At 35.9% G+C, this 16,513-nt stretch overlaps 1 protein-coding gene across 9 annotated transcripts in view; it reads right to left on the bottom strand.

Annotated features, from left to right (window-relative positions):
• Positions 1-412: 412 nt before the first annotated feature.
• Positions 413-16,513, bottom strand: part of MFS17 (Major Facilitator Superfamily Transporter 17) — a 52,858-nt gene continuing 36,757 nt past the window's right edge. For all 9 annotated transcript variants that reach the window (XM_043210924.2, XM_070277964.1, XM_043210923.2 and 6 more), the window contains exons 5-7: positions 9,826-9,983; positions 8,705-9,775; positions 413-724 (exon numbers count right to left, since the gene is read on the bottom strand). In XM_043210924.2, coding sequence (XP_043066859.1) covers positions 524-724; positions 8,705-9,775; positions 9,826-9,983 — 1,430 coding nt within the window. In that variant the 3' untranslated portion in view covers positions 413-523. The remainder of the gene's footprint in view (positions 725-8,704; positions 9,776-9,825; positions 9,984-16,513) is intronic.

The raw sequence follows: 16,513 nt of genomic DNA, 5'->3' as shown, positions 1-16,513 counted from the left end.
AATAGCTTAATAAAAACTAATAAATCGTTTCTCGAGCGCCTCTCGGTCGCCTGGGCCTCTAAGCGTTATGATGAATGAAGTAACGCTAGCTGATGCACAAGCTATTTCCAAAATTCTGAAAGATCGCGAAAAAAAAATGTCCGATATTTTCCGGACTTTCAAATGATCAAAATTTTTTTCATGCTCTGAGTAGGGACTCATTGTATAATTCTCTTTTCTTAAACATAAGAAAACGACATGAATTAAAACCTGATTAAAACCTTAAACAAAAATTTTAGTTATTTAGACCTTTTTTAATTTTAGTTAAAAATTTTAGACCTCAAAAATTATTAAATTATTAAAAAAAATAAACAAATAAATAGGTATATATAACCATTCTTTAAATTTTGCTTTATGTATATAAACATACATATTGTGAGCTGTTTAAATTTATTATAACAAACCGTTCATAGAATATATACAATAACAATATATTTAAATACTAAAATGTTTACAACCAATAATATTAATTTGAATACGTAAACTACATCGGCATATTATCATTTTGACAATCTTTATTTACTTTGGATAAAAGAGGGCTTTCTTTATTTTCGTTTTCAATTGGGGGTTTCTTTAGATTCCATGGTTGTATATCAGCTGTTCCAAAAATTTGATAAACAACATATGTCGATATAGATATAATTGCAGAAACTTCAAAAACTTTTCGCCATTGTTCAATGGAATCCTAAAAAAAAAATAAAACTTGTATATTATTTCGTCTTAAATATAAGCATTTAATTATTATAGTTATATTTTAAGCCCAAGTCTTAGTATTAGGTATTTTACAACTTAATAAAAAAAGCTAGCTTTAGAAACTCCCGAAGTTGATACCCTGTGGAGGGTATTATAACTTCGGTCAAAAGTGTGCAACGCAGTTAGGGAGACATCTTTGACCCTTGAAAGCATATATATTCTTGATCAGGATCACGTTCTGAGTTGATATAGGCATGTCAATCTGTCTGTTTGTTTTTACTCTAACTTGTCTCTCCGTTTTAAAGCTACTAACTATCGACAATCAAACTTTGGCTTCTTTCCTTTTCACTTATTATATTCGGAACGGCCCAATCGACGGAATATAGTCAGCTTTATCATAATTATATCCTATATATCCTATATTGATCGGCCATAACTTTATTGTTTTTAGAGTAAGAAAATAATTATATTTATATAAACAATTAATAATTTAGTCCCAAGCTTTTATCATCAAAAACCCCGGCAACGTCGGGGCCCTATAATATTTATGGCGAAGCCCAACGCAGCCGCCTTCCCCCAACGTGTTCGCTTTCACCTCCGCACCTTCGAAATCCAAGACATTACGAGCGGCAGCACTTTACGATACAGAAACCATCTTCCCGAACACAGACACCGAAACCTTCCCATCGCATCCTCACGGTTAAACCCCTAAAGTTCTTTCCAGTGGCAAATCTATCCCAATAAACTTCACTTTATTGTAAACAGTTCGATTAACCATAGTGTTGCAATTTTTGATTAAAGCATAAAAAATAATAAATTCCATGACTTAAATTAGCAAAATTTAGTTTTTCGTAAATAAAGTTTAAAAAAATGTATTAAATGATGCTCCCATTTATTTTGACACTGTCGGGTCACGTAACCGCTGGTAAACCGTAATCTGGTGAAAATAATTTATTTCCCCTGTTGCGTTACGCTCCTCTCGTCGTTTCAACCCCCGTTTTGTCTGTGTCTCGGCGGCGTTGGTAACGCTCTCCGCTGTAACCCTAGTCATCTCGCTCACTATCTGGCACATCACCGGTCGCCGGTCAATACCGCCTCCATTATCAATCGCTCTTGCGGTTTCGGTTTTCTTTCGATCTTCATCTTCAATCTTCTTCTTATTTACGAGTAAAATTGAACGAACTCTTATTTCTAAGCAACAGGTTATTACTGAAAACGCTCAATTAATTAATATACCCTTTAATTAGTATTTAATTTTTTATCGGATTCAAGTTTTATCACTATTAATTATTACAAAATGTTTTTTTGTTTTTCGCTTCAAAAATTTTTTAAGGTCTTCAAAATAACATATCAAAAGATAGAGTCTGACAAAAGTGTCCAAGTGTCGAAACTTTCCATTCTGCGGCAATGCCTTACAGGTATATGCCACAGTACTTAAAACTTTAAACGCGTTTTTCTCGAAACCACATTTTTTGAGACTGTCGGAAACATAACTCAAACAAATCTTAACCGATCGATTTTGAATTTTGACAGTAAATTTAAAGTACAGTAGCGGACAATGAAATCCGGAAACCTAAGTACTTGCACTAAATTTGAACTTTGCATTAGTGTGGTAGGAGCGCGTGTTATTATATCGAGTTGAAATTTTACCATTATATCCGGAAGTCATTTAGCTTTCATGATCTGAAAGCATTTTTTAAATTATTAAGGGGTTACGCCACCCTGAAATTTTCAAAAAATTAAAATTTTCAATTTTTACCTAATTTAAAAGACTATATTCTTACGCGTATTTTAAGACGTCCCCGAAGACAATATCTTGATAATTATGGAAGTTATGTTTATTTGAAATCGGCACGGCAGGAGGGCACCTAAGACACTTCTGTTCTTCTTTTGCGTTTTTCTCGAAACCACTTTTTTCAAGACGGTGGGCATGATAACTCAAAAACTGTTCAACCGATTGACATGAAAATTGAAACACATCTTCTTACATAGATTTTCCACAGAGTGACGTAGGATTTTTTCGATCCAATGGATAGAAATTTTTTTATGCAATTTTTAGTACGAAATTTTTTGCCCAAAACATTGAGTCAAGTTTTGAAGTGCTCTCATTTGCGTAATTTTTCTTCTTTTCTAAAACGGCTACGTCACTCTGTTCGAAATTTATCACTTTTTAAAAAAAAATTTTGTTTACTTTTTTCTGATGAAAATTGACACGTGAATCATGCCCACCATCAAGGAGCACTCCGGCCATTTTGAATTGAAAACAAATTTTTTTTTAGAATTTATAAAGCTCATTAGTTGTATTAAATAGAAATAAAAGTGGAAAAATCCTATCTCAACTAGTTTAGTCACAAGAAATTCCTGAAAAACCGTCCCGTTTCCACGCGGTCAGGGTGGCGTAACCCCTTAAACCTCTAATGTTAAAATAAAAATTTTTTTTTAATTTATCGAAAATGAGTGATAATTTCCAAGGGGCCATATTGGCCTTACAATCGAAAATCTTAAGCTTCCGAGGAATAAGCTCTAACGTTGGATTTATTAAGTCTTCTTTCGAGGATTTCATACATTTCATACTTCGAACTTTTCGAAGGAACATTGAGGAGGCAGGACTTCATGGCCGGCGAACAGCGAAAAACCCAGTCTTGACCAAAAAAATACTCCAGAAAAGGCTACAGTGAGTCAAAATGCACGAATCTTGTACCGTACATGATTGGCGAAACGTCATTTTTTGTAACGACACCAAAATAATCCATTTGTCTTACAATAGTATGAGCTAGGTGCGCCCCAAACGCGACAAACGCTTCAAAAATAATTGCTTACGGCGAAAGGTCAAGCAAGGAGGATGCCGAATGGTCCGGAGATGCCTTTTTTACTTGGTGATCTGGCATTAATTGATGGAACTGTGAATGCTGAAAAGTTCCAAGGTGTTCTGAATAGTCACCTTCCACCCCAAAAAAAAAAATTTTTTTGATTGCCTACATTTCAAAGTATATGTAGGCGAAGTTTATCTACCCTTGCAGTTAAAACCGGATATATATCGCAAACATCGGATATAGTTGGCCGATCCTTATGGGAAAAGGAATATATAATCCAATTTATTACAATACAAAATCTAAAAAAAGTCCCAAACTTCTATTTTCAAAAATACGAAAGTTGATATTTCTACCAAATACCATTTCCGATCGTTCAGTTATATGGCAGCTATAGCATATAGTCCTAATGAAATTTGGTAGGTCGAATCAACTGACCAAAAATATAATCTGTACCAAGTTCCAGCTTTCTATCTTCAAAAACACGAAAGTTGAGTCATTTCCGATCGTTCAGTTATATGGCAGCTATAAGATATAGTCGGCCGATCCTTACGAAATTTGGCATGTCGTATTATTTTGCCAAAAAAAAGCTCTCACTTTTAAAACTTTAAAAACACCAAAGTTATACCATTTCCGATCAATCAGTTATATGGCAGCTATAGAATATAGTCGACCGATCCGGGCCATCCCGACTTATAAACTGCGTGCAAAGGAAAGAAGGGTGTGTGCAAAGTTTCAAGACGATAGCTTTAAAACTGAGAGACTAGTTTGCGTAGAAACAGACAGACGGACATGCTCATATCAACTCAGGAGGTGATCCTGATCAAGAATATATATATATATAGGGTCTGAGATGTCTCCTTAACTGCGTTGCACACTTTTTACCAAAATTATAATACCCTCTGCAAGGGTATAAAAAGTAGTATTTTCTGCCTGACCGGATTTCATTGTCCGCTACTGTACCTTTATCTATCGACACACGTAGGATTTTTTTTTATATTGCTTACTTGTTTTTTATCAACAATTTTGTGACGTTTTTTTTTCGTAAAAATTTTAACTTTTTTTTCAATCACCCAACATTTTGCATAAAATTAATATATCGCATACACCGAAATGACATCGAATCGGTACCAAAAAAACAAAGTTCTGATTTGTGCTGTTTAAGATGCTAATTTTGACGTTCCTTTCTACCATAGAAGATTTTTATTATTTAACTTACCTATACCAACAATCACGCTTGTATTTTAATTTTCCAAATAAAAGGAATAGAAACTTGTGACCTGATACCCTTTTATGTTTTTTTAGGATTATTTTTGAACTACAATAGCTTCAAATCCTTCAAATCTCAAAAAATATATTCTTCTAAAAACATTCTATCTCTATTTTGCTTAGGAGAGCCCAGCAATTCGCGAAGTTCAAAATTAAAGATTTTTCTCTTGTTTCTCTTATCTCCGAGGTCCACGCGCTTAAAATTCCAACACGCTACTATGCGAATTGGCATATAAATTTCTATATCTCCTTATATTAATACTCGATTTGGCTGAATTTTGTTTTACAGATATAAATTCTGAATTCAGATCAGATATAAAATCAAAAACTCTTCCTGTACTGGCGCTACAGAAATATGAAATTTGTGGGGGATGAACACCTGACACGTGAGGGACGTGACAAAAATTTGATACAAAAGCTAATACTTTTATAGTCTCTAAAATCCACACGTTTCTAAAGCAGACGGACATGTCCATGTTTAACATTTGAGTGTGTGCGTAAGCAGCAAAAAACAATGAGAGCAGGGCATTCACTGAGTGAAAAAACTTTGTATTTTATTTAGTTTTTCGTTAATTTAAAAGTTTAAATGGGCACTTAAATAGTGCCTTTTTATATTAATGAAAGCTTTTTTAGCAACAGTGACGCAGCGCTGCGGCAGAATTTCCAACCGAATGCATGCTTGCTATTGAAAATGAGAGTTTGCCCCCCACTGCTATATAGACTCGGCTGTTAATGCTGATCAAGAATATATGTATATACTTGGAGGTGATTTATTCTCATTTTTACCTTCTTTTAATTTTACACGAGATATACGAGGTGTGTTCAAAAAGTAAGGTGACTTTTCAAATTTCACGGGCAACTTATTTTCGATAATCGATTTTTTTGTTTTGTTATGTTGGTACACTCTTCTCTAACATCTGTCCCAAGTTTCAATTGAATTTCCTTTTCTGTTTGGTTGTGAGAGGCGTAAAGGTTACAAGTTTTTTTCCGTGCTCGGCGACTTTTTGCTATAAAAAAATATGGATCAAAGAATTTGCATCAAATTTTGTGTAAAAAAATAAAATTAAGTGCTCCGAAACACTTGAAATGTTGACAGTTGCATTCGGTAAAACTGTTCCGAGTAAAAAAAAATGTTTACAAGTGGCTCTTCCAAGATGCCAATGACGAGCCTCGCTCTGGACGCCCCAGCACGTCAACAACTGATGAATACGTTCAACCAGTGAAGAAATAAAACTGTTCCGAGTAAAAAAAAATGTTTACAAGTGGCTCTTCCAAGATGCCAATGACGAGCCTCGCTCTGGACGCCCCAGCACGTCAACAACTGATGAATACGTTCAACCAGTGAAGAAATTGTTTTGGAATATCGTCGAATAACTATCAGAGAAGTTGCTGAAGATGTCGGTGTATAGCTTGGCTCGTGTCAAACGTTTTGGGAATGAGTCGTGGGTCAGCGAAGTTTGTTCCGAAATAGCTGAATTTGGAATAAAAGAACCGTGGCATGAGCATCCCTCAAGAGCTGTTGAATGGCGTCAACGACGACTAATCACCAATGGTGACGAATCATGGGTATATAGCAGTGGTCGGCACCCCAATACATTGATATAATTTTACCGCATTAGTGTTAGTAACGAATAGCAGAAAGTAGGCTGTGAGCATGACGTTTCACACATTTATACTGTGTGTGTGTGGCAGAGCTCGGGCAGAGAAATTTCCTATGCCCCCGAGATAGGGCCGTGCCGACCTCTGGTATATAATTATGATATCGAAACCAAACCAAAGGACGCTTTTGGGAAGTTCTTTGAGAATTGAAAAAACCGTTGGCATAAGAATTTCATATCTGAGAGGGATTACTTTGAAGGGGACAACATAAGTATTGACAAATAAATTAATAGTTTTTCTTGAAAATACAAAGTCACCTTACTTTTTGAACACATCTCGTATTTTACATCAGGGGTGCCCAGCCCCATTGCTCTCGGTGCTCTTTACGGAGTGTTGCTCTTAGCATAGGCAAAGCCCAAATACAAAAAAAATGTTTCGTTTTTTCCTACTCTCTTCGTTCTTTGCTTCCGTTTCCGAGTTAAGCAACAACAATTGTATAGTCTCTCAGTTTTTCGTACTAATACGAAGGCTTCGTTTTTGTATTGCCGAAAACTTTTCACTGCAAAAAATAAGTTTTGGTTGAGATCTCAAACAAAATGGTTGACATGGGAGCTATGAATTTCTTTTATTTAAAATTTTATTACATTTTTTAATTTTAAATATTTTTTTATTACTTTGACGACTCCAATGACGATGGTAATATAATTTTTTTGCAGTAAACCGACATGACTTGCATAAAAATTTCTCGCTCCAATGTATTGGTGATTTTTTGCATTGGTATTGGAGTTTTCTCTGCCGTATGCTGAGCTTGGGCACCCCTGTTTTACATACATTTACATGAATACAATATACCCCTGTACTCTACGAGTACCGGATATAAAAATTTTTTTTTGCAGAAAAAGTGATTTTGGTCCATGAATGGGATCCGTTTTAGCCTTCTTTTTTGAGTAGATTCGTCCTACTTTTCAGTGCTAATTCAACTATTTTTCACCTTTGATATGCCAGTCACAATCAAAGATAATTTCGAACAGATTTAAACTATTTTTAGTTCCTAATAGTCGCCAATAGAAAGCCAGCTAGAATTTTTGATTTTTCTAAGTTTTGTCCTATAATGACATTATTCTCTGGTGAAAAATTGCAATTATTATTTTTTTTGCCTTCTGCTTTTAGGACGGAAGCAACTTTAGGGGATTCATATAATTTTCATTATTTTTTGGAGTTGAGGAAGTTAAATTTGTTTTTGTATTAATTTTAGTTTCATTTTTAAGTCCTTCAATAAAGTTCTATACCTGATTAAAATTTTCTCCGGTATGATCTTATGAAAAACAAAACAAGAAAGTTTCGACCAAAGACGAAGGTTATATACCCTTCCTGTTAAGTGGAAGTTTATATTATTAATTAAATAATAAGATTCATTTCTTATAATACTAATTTTTGAACAAGTTCCGAGCTTCTACCTTCAAAGAGTTGTAAAATTTGGAATTGTTCATTTATATGGCAGCTATGTAACATAGTTAGTCGACCTTAATGACATGTTGTATAACGCACGAGTTTGCTAAAAATGGGATCAGAAAAAATTTATCGCAAAATTTTGACACCAACTTGATCTACGCGAATACCATATATAGTCGCTTATAGTCTTTTATACACACCTAAATATCTGCCGATTTAAATGAAATTTGTTTTTCTAAAAAAAAAAATTAACTAAAGAAATAGTTTGGCATCAAAATTTTCTCAAAAAACATTGATGTACTGGATGTGCTAGAGAAATTTGCCATTTATGGCGGCGGACATAGCTATGTATATCGACTCGGCTGTTGATGCTGATCAAAAACATATACACTTTATGGGGTCGGATATTATTCTTTCTCTATGTTACATACATATTCACCACTGCAATATACTCTATAAAAGTAAGAGTAAGAGTGTATTGGTAAGAAAATCGAACTTCTGCACTGAACGAAGCGTAGATTACGCTGACTTTTAAATTATTTAAGACCTAAAGAAATTTTAGAAAGCGAATGTAGTAAGCGACTTATGCTCATTTGTTAAACTAACGGCGAAAATTCAAAGTTTTCGAGTCCTGTTTCACCTGCTTTAAAATCAACAAAGTTATATCATAGTCAATCAAATCATTAGCTTTAAAATTGATTGAAAAGTTTGTGTACAAAATAACCGAAGCGTCTCCTTTTTCGCTGCACACTTATGACCAAAATTATAACACCCTTTGCAAGGGTATAGAAAGAATCCAAATATTTAAAATTTTAAAATAAAAATCCAAAAGCATACATTACCTCTCGAATAACAATAAATCCAGCGGTCAATGGCGAAATAAAGGATGCTGACATATGTATTGTTTGACAAAAAGCAAGAACAGCGGCTGAATGTCCATAATTTGGCGCTATATCAATTATGTTAGCCATTGCCCCTGCATACGATGCAGTAATAAATATAACTGCTATAAACCATACGGTAAGCAAAATGTATATATTATCTATATAACCAATAGAATAAATTAATAAGCCAGGTATAATTTGCGAAAGAGCTGTGAATAATTTTCTTACATTAGTAAGACTTAAAACTTTGTACAATATACATTTATCAGCTATATAACAAAACAAAACTGATGAAATATATGAGCAAATAAAGGGCATTCCCGATAGGAATCCATTTGTTTCAAAATTAAACTTTAGCACATTACCCATGAATGTTGGACCATTTACAATAAAAATATAGTGTATAAATATACGCCCAAATGTAGTTATAGCAATAGCCCAAGCTGGCAGGGATCCAAATATTTTTAGCCAAGGAACTTTCAATTTAACTGCGTTGTTAATTTCTTTGCTAACATTTTGTTCAATATAATTAAGTTCATCGTTTGTAATACGAGGATGTTCACGTGGTGTATTATACGCTAAAAAATACCATAATATACACCACCCAAGCCCTAAAGATCCAGTAGTATAAAAAATATAGGGCCATCCAAATTCGGACAAAATAAAACCACATAAAGGATACGTTAATCCAATACCAACACTAAAACCTTGAAAACTAGACATAAATCGCGATCGCTCTGTAAGAGGAATCCAATATCCAACTATTGCATACATTGCTGGCCATGTAAGCCCAGATGCAAATCCTTGAATAGATCGTAGAACAATAACAGCTATATAATGTATTTCTGCTGCTAGCGGCATCATAATGCTACAAATAGCTGTAGCTAGCTGTGACCATCCGAATACACACTTAGTTCCACATAGTTCTGTGGCAACGCCTCCAACTACTTGGGAAAGTACGTAACACCAATAAAATGAACTGATAATAATTGATTTTACTAAAGATGTTTGCTCATCAGTGCCACCGGTCTGAAATCAAAATGATAACATGTTTTACTGTTTTTGTTTTTATATATTACCAAAGTGTTTAGCGATCCATAATTCGTTTGATTCTGGGTGTAATTATTTTTGGGCATCATCGCTACCAATGCAAAATTCATATCATTTCGCATCATAAATGATACTAAAAAGCCCGAACAAGAAAGGAAATAAAGCACTAAACGAGCAGGAATTCTATCTGAAAATATAGTAGAATATATATCATAAAAAATTTGCAATTTCTAGTAAAATGCATTTATAAATGATGAATTACTGAGCGTTTTCGTTGGTCGACACAGCCAAGATTTTTAGTTCTCTTTATTAAGGTTATATTCGAGACGCTGTAGCGTGGGGTCGACGGAGGTGGACCGAGTGATGCGATGAGCTTAAACAAAGTAGCGCCTTCCGTAGCTTAGCGGTAAATGCATTGTAAAGAGAGGAGTCGCACACCATGGGCAAATGATAGCCCCCGGCTGGGCGCACATGACCAAAGCTCAAAGAGAGGTCAATGCATACCTCGATAAAGCACCAAACAGATAAGACTGCTGCGATAAGAAATAAGCAAGCCGACCAGAGAGGCTCAACCAAAGCCACTATAACTAAATATTTCCAATAACTATACAGAATAAAAAAATGATTAAATGATATCTATATGAAAAATATACCGTTTTTTATTAGTCCACTCGGTTCATAAGTTATTCGCATTCAATTTTTGTTTTCAATTTTTATACCCTTCTATCTTCAAAAACACGAAAAGTTGGTTCATTTCCGATCGTTCAGTTAGATGGCAGCTATGGGATATAGTCGGCCGATCTCCGTCGTTCCGACTTATATACTGCTTGCAAATGAAAGAAGAGTGGGTATAAAGTTTCAAGTCGATAGTTGGAAAACTGAGAGACTAATTTGCGTAGAAAAAGACAGACGGACATGCTTAGATCAACTCAGGAGGTGATCCTGATCAATAATATATATACTTTATAGGGTCGGAGATGTCTTCTTCACTGCGTTGCACACTTTTGACCATGATTAAATACCCTCTGCAAGGGTATACAAATTGCCGACCGCGGCAGCAAAACCGTTACAGGCGGTCGCACCTTTTAGACAAATATTGGTCTGAAGGCTATCCCCTGATACCTCTAAGATAGCCACCTAATTTTGGGTTTATATCAAAGCCACAATCAAGGCTGTTATTAGAGTGAAAGACATTGGGAAATTTAATCAACACTGATATACACAAAGATCTTGGCGTCATTTTTTGAGGTGACACTATTCAAGAAATTGAAGCTGCTCATGAGAAAAGGCTCCTGTCCCACGCAAACCCATTAGCTCGTTCACTTTGCTTATTCCTAACAGTCGCTTTAAGTGTAATTTAATTCTAATAGTTTTTATTCTAAATAATTATAACAATTTCGCTGCGCGAAATAAAGAAAATCAGTGCGCTCAGTGTACCAGAGCCTTAATATCTTTTGACTCCAATTTTGCTTCTAAAAAGATAACGTTACCTGAGTTTGGTGATTTATCTGCGTTAAAGTTATATATCCTACTCAGTCGTTGTTTACTACCTGTTCTTCCTTTTCACTATAGATGAAAGCGAAATAAGATTTGCTGTTTTCGTAAGGCTGACCTTCCAAAACTTAATAGCCTAGATCAGTGGTCGACACCCCAATACATTGATATGATTTTACCGCATTAGTGTTAGTAACGAATAGCAGAAAGTAGGCTGTGAGCATGACGTTTCACACATTTATACTGAGTGTGTGTGGCAGAGCTCGGGCAGAGAAATTTCCTATGCCCTCGGGATAGGGCCGTGCCGACCACTGGCCAAGATTATAAATTTTAATTTGCATTTTTAAGAGCAGCGTCATTCTATGACGGGCAATTCTGCACTTTCGACCCGCTCTGTTACTTCCTTCCTCGACATTTCAGTCGATCGGCCCTCTACATCTACCGTCTTGTTTGGGATCGTCTCTCGCTTTTTAACTTTATCGAGTTGGTCTCGGTCGCTCCACTAGAAACGTTTAGATGCTCTATTATTGTTATTGTTATTCAGTTAAACTCGTTGATCTGAAATCAAACAAGAAAGGAAAGCCAACTTCGAGCGGAGCCAAAGTTGATATACCCTGGCAGTTAAGATCGGATATCCCAAATAATGGATATTGTTGGCCGATCGGTATGATAAATTTATTAAAAAACCAATTTATTAGAATAAAAAAAATCGAGTAAAATTCAGCCCATTCCGAGTATCCACCGCTGAAGGTAGGAAGAGGCAGAGGAGGTAACGCTTGAAAACTTTGACCTAATCGTGGGTCAGCATACATGGTGGATATTCCGTTAGCAAGGATGGAGTGGGCAGCAATTTGAGAAAAGCGAAGGGTCATTTCGTGCTCAACTTCGGCCTGCATCGTCGCTACGAGCTCCGAAACATTCCATCGGAGGTCACAACTGATCTGCAAAATGTCCAAAACCTCAAACTTCTCGTGGATGGCCTTGAAATCGCTGAACATGGTGACTATCTGGCCATGTCGCACGTGGAGCATGGCATCATCCACCTTGGAAACAGGCTGAAGTGCTCCTTGGATCCTCTGTAATTCCTGGAGAACACCCAGGGCCTTGCACTTTAAAATAGCACTACGGGTTGGAGTGGGTGCTTCTGGGACGGCGCCGCTGGAGTTCATGATTGATTATATTAAGTTTCGACCAACCCGAAGTAAATAATTTCGCCGCCAAAATTGTATCTCTCAAAATTTATTTGCTCGCACTGTGCGCTCAGAACCGTAGCGGAATTGTGGAATGTATATATACATGAAGTCTATGCGCAGGCGAATGCACTTGCGTTGTGGCACGTTATATATTTTTTTTTCTATTTTTCTCGCGGGTCAATAAATTTTTTTAAATTGTTAATTATATTAACTAGATCACGTCGGGGTCACCCATGTTTGGTCATTGAGGGTTTTCAATGCCATTAAAATAAAACGCAGACTTTGATTAATTTAAATAGTTTTAATTTGTATTCCTGCATGCAGATGAATCAGGTGATAGACCAGCTTATGGTGCATGCAGGGAGTCAAGTGAAGTACAGAGAGGGCGGCCCGACTAGTCACAGCTAATCTAAAGCTCTCGATAATGGAGAGGGCGGCCCGACCTAGACATTTGCAGAGCTAAAACTTTCTTAAGAAAGCTAGTAAATCGAGCGGGCGAGAGTGAGTCGGCTTGCGATCAACTAAGCTACTTGTACATACTTAAGCCTAATAAATACACATTGCACTAAACATTACATTAACATTATTTAAACATCAACATTAAACGCCGTGCTGCTGCCTGACCCGACAGTTATATTTCTGAAACTCTAAAGGACGTGCTTGATAATTGGGGTGCCACAAATAAGGTTCTTTGTATTGTAACTGACATCGACGCAACGATGCTAAAATCATGTGAGTTGCTTGAGTATAAGCATTTGCCTTGTATAGCGCACACAAACAACTTTATTGTGCAAGATGTTCTAAAATTGCCAGATCTCAGTCTGATTTTTATAAAATGTAAGTCTGTAGTTGCTTTTCTTAAGCGAAGCCAGTAGTTGCAGGGGGATAATCCGTATTCTCTTCTGCAAAAATAGCAACTCGCTGAGGGCAACTCAGACAAAGGCATAAACACATTGACGTCTATTAATTAGTCTAGACCATTAAGTCTAGTCTTAGCAAAAGGCTCGAAAGATATGAGACACGCACAATACCCCAAGTTGCCACCATAATATTTCCCTGTTTTAAACGGACTTTTGATTCCATTTAATGCAGAAGAAGCTGTTAAAGTTTTGCAGCACGAACTGTTCACCAAACTGCCTTCAAACCCACTACATCAGACGATTTTGATTTCTCCAAGTCAAAAACCAAAACAAGGTGCACTCTTCCTGGGCATATGCCATTATCCTGATAAGACAAAATTTTGAGAAAGACAACCAGCCCGAAGAATGTGACCCACTTGCGTACTGGCAGGTAAGACATTATGCAATAACATATTTTTTCAAATTTATTTTATATATTATATTTTAGATAACAACAGATGGCGACGAGTTTAAAACGCTAGTTAAAAAATACTTCTCCGTTCCCGCATCTTCGTGTGGGTCGGAAAAAGTTTTTAGTAAAGCTGGACAATTTATAATTTCATCATATTTCATATTTCATTTTCATCGACCGTTTTCGATTTTCTTCTTTTTTTAAACAAAGAAAAAACTTGTAATTATGTAAATATGTATAGTAGAGTTAAGAATTGTACAGTAAGGATAGCAAAGTAAGGATATTATTTTAGGGATAGTAAAATATCCTAAAGAAAAATAAGGAAACCTTATTTTAGGAAAATGAAATTATGCGTTGCTTGTTATGTTGCTTGTTTTTCGCCAAAAACACCGAAAACATCGATGTCCGCATTTGCCGTATCGGATAGGAACCCAAATGCTCAAATATAAGCATAAGCTATAAGCCAGGGAAAGAAAACTATGTTGCCGAAAACTATGTTGATGATGTGGTCGAGTAAATGCACTACACTGCGAATTACCCGTACTTGCTTTCATTCAAAACATTCTTGTAGATGAATTCCCAGCAACAGCTTTTCGACACACAAAAAAAATGGTCATTGACATTTATAAGAACGCAGAACAAAAAGAAATAGTAGCTACGGAGCACAACAGAGCGCACAGGGCCGCGCAGGAAAATGTGAAACGAATTCTTCAGTGTTACTTTTACCCTAAAATGTCACAATTAGCCGCTAGTTTTGTAGCCAACTGCTTGGTTTGTCAAAATACCAAATACGACCGCCATCCGCAGAAGCAAATCCTTGGCACAACTCCTATTCCTTCACACGTAGGCGAGACCTTGCACTTTGATATTTTCTCCACAGACCGAAAGTAATTTTTGACAAGTATTGATACATTTTCTAAATTTTCCATTGTGCAACCCATAGTTTCTCGAACAATAACTGATATAGAGCCTGCAATAATGCTATTGATAAACTTCTATCCTCATTCAAAGACAATATTTTGTGACAATGAATATTAATTCCGAGTCAATCAGATCACTTTTTTCAAAGAGATTTAATGTTAAGATAGCAAACGCACCACCACTCCATAGTACTTCAAATTGGCAGGTGGAAAGGTTTCACAGAACGCTTTTAGAAATAGCACGCTACCTGAAACTTAAAAGAGGAATGGGTGATACGGTCAATCTCATACTTCAGGCAACTATATAATACAACAAAAAAGTTTATTCAAAGGCCGATCGACATCATTCATTCAATTTCTCCCGAATTTGCAGACAAAATCAAAGGAAAGGTTAATGAAGCTCAGGAGATACAGCTAAGAAAATAAACGAAACAAGTCGAGACAGAACTTTTGAGGTTGACCTTCCTAGTCAAATTGAACAAACGCCTGCGAAATAAACTTAACCCACGATATAGGACACAAACGATCGAAGCAGACCTTGGTACAACGGTCCTCATAAAAAGATAAAGATAATTTATGTTAAAATCATTAAACATCTAAATTCTTTAGACTTGTTGTTTATCTCTTGGGCTCACAACCGCAAAGAAAGCAGGCTACACGAATGCAGACTAAATACTGGTAACAAAGTAGGCAAACGTTTATCAATTAAACATTTGACAAATCTTACTATAAATAAATTAAACTACACCTTGGTGTCATTTTTTTTTTGCGTCATCCTCTTTAGCATAGCTAAAGAGAAATGCTACACATTAATGATTTCACAAATTTAAAGTTTACGCAACCAGAGATTTTTGTAACAAATTTATTCAATCAATTAGCGTTCTACGAATACCTCTAAAACAAATTTAATATAAATTGCTCTTATATTTTCGTAGGAATAATTTTAATTTAACTAGTTAAAGCAGTGGGGGGCAAAACGCACACATGTTAAAAAACAATGAGAGCAGAGCATTCACTGAGCGAAAAAAACGTAGTTTTTTACTTCATTTTAATATATAATGAAGTACTGTATAGCCGTTTCACTCACACTATTCAACGCTTACTATGTTAAAATAAAAACAAGAAAGGAAAGCTAACTTCGGGCGGAGCCGAAGTTTATATACCCTTGCAGTTAAAACCGGATATATATCGCAAACATCGGGTATAGTTGGCCGCTCCTTATGGGAATATAAATATATAATCCAATTTATTACAATACAAAATCTAAAAAAGTTCCAAACTTCTATCTTCAAACCATTTCTATCAAAAACCATTTCCGATCGTTCAGTTATATGGCAGCTATAAGATATAGTCGGTCGATCGTTATGAAATTTGGTAGGTCGGACAAACTGGTCAAAAATATAATCTGTACCAAGTTCCAGCTTTCTATCTTCAAAAACACGACAGTTGGGTCATTTCCGATCGTTCAGTTATATGGCAGGAAATAGGAAATAGGAATAGGAAATAGTCGGCCGATCCTTACGAAATTTGGCATGTCATATTATTTTTCTCATGTAAAATTTGAACTCTCTAACTCAAATAACACCGAAGTTATACCATTTCCGATCAATCAGTTATATGGCAGCTATAGGATATAGTCGGCCGATCCGGGCCGTTCCGATTTATATACTGCCTGCAAAGGAGAGAAGGGTGTGTGCAAAGTTTCAAGTCGATAGCATTAAAACTAAGAGACTAGTTTGCGTAGAAACAGACAGACGGACAGACGGACATGCTCATATCAACTCAGGAGGTGATCCTGA

This window comes from Drosophila bipectinata, chromosome 2R (genome assembly GCF_030179905.1).
Source record: "Drosophila bipectinata strain 14024-0381.07 chromosome 2R, DbipHiC1v2, whole genome shotgun sequence".
NCBI classification, from domain to species: domain Eukaryota; kingdom Metazoa; phylum Arthropoda; class Insecta; order Diptera; family Drosophilidae; genus Drosophila; species Drosophila bipectinata.
This window is presented reverse-complemented; position numbering and strand designations above follow the sequence as displayed.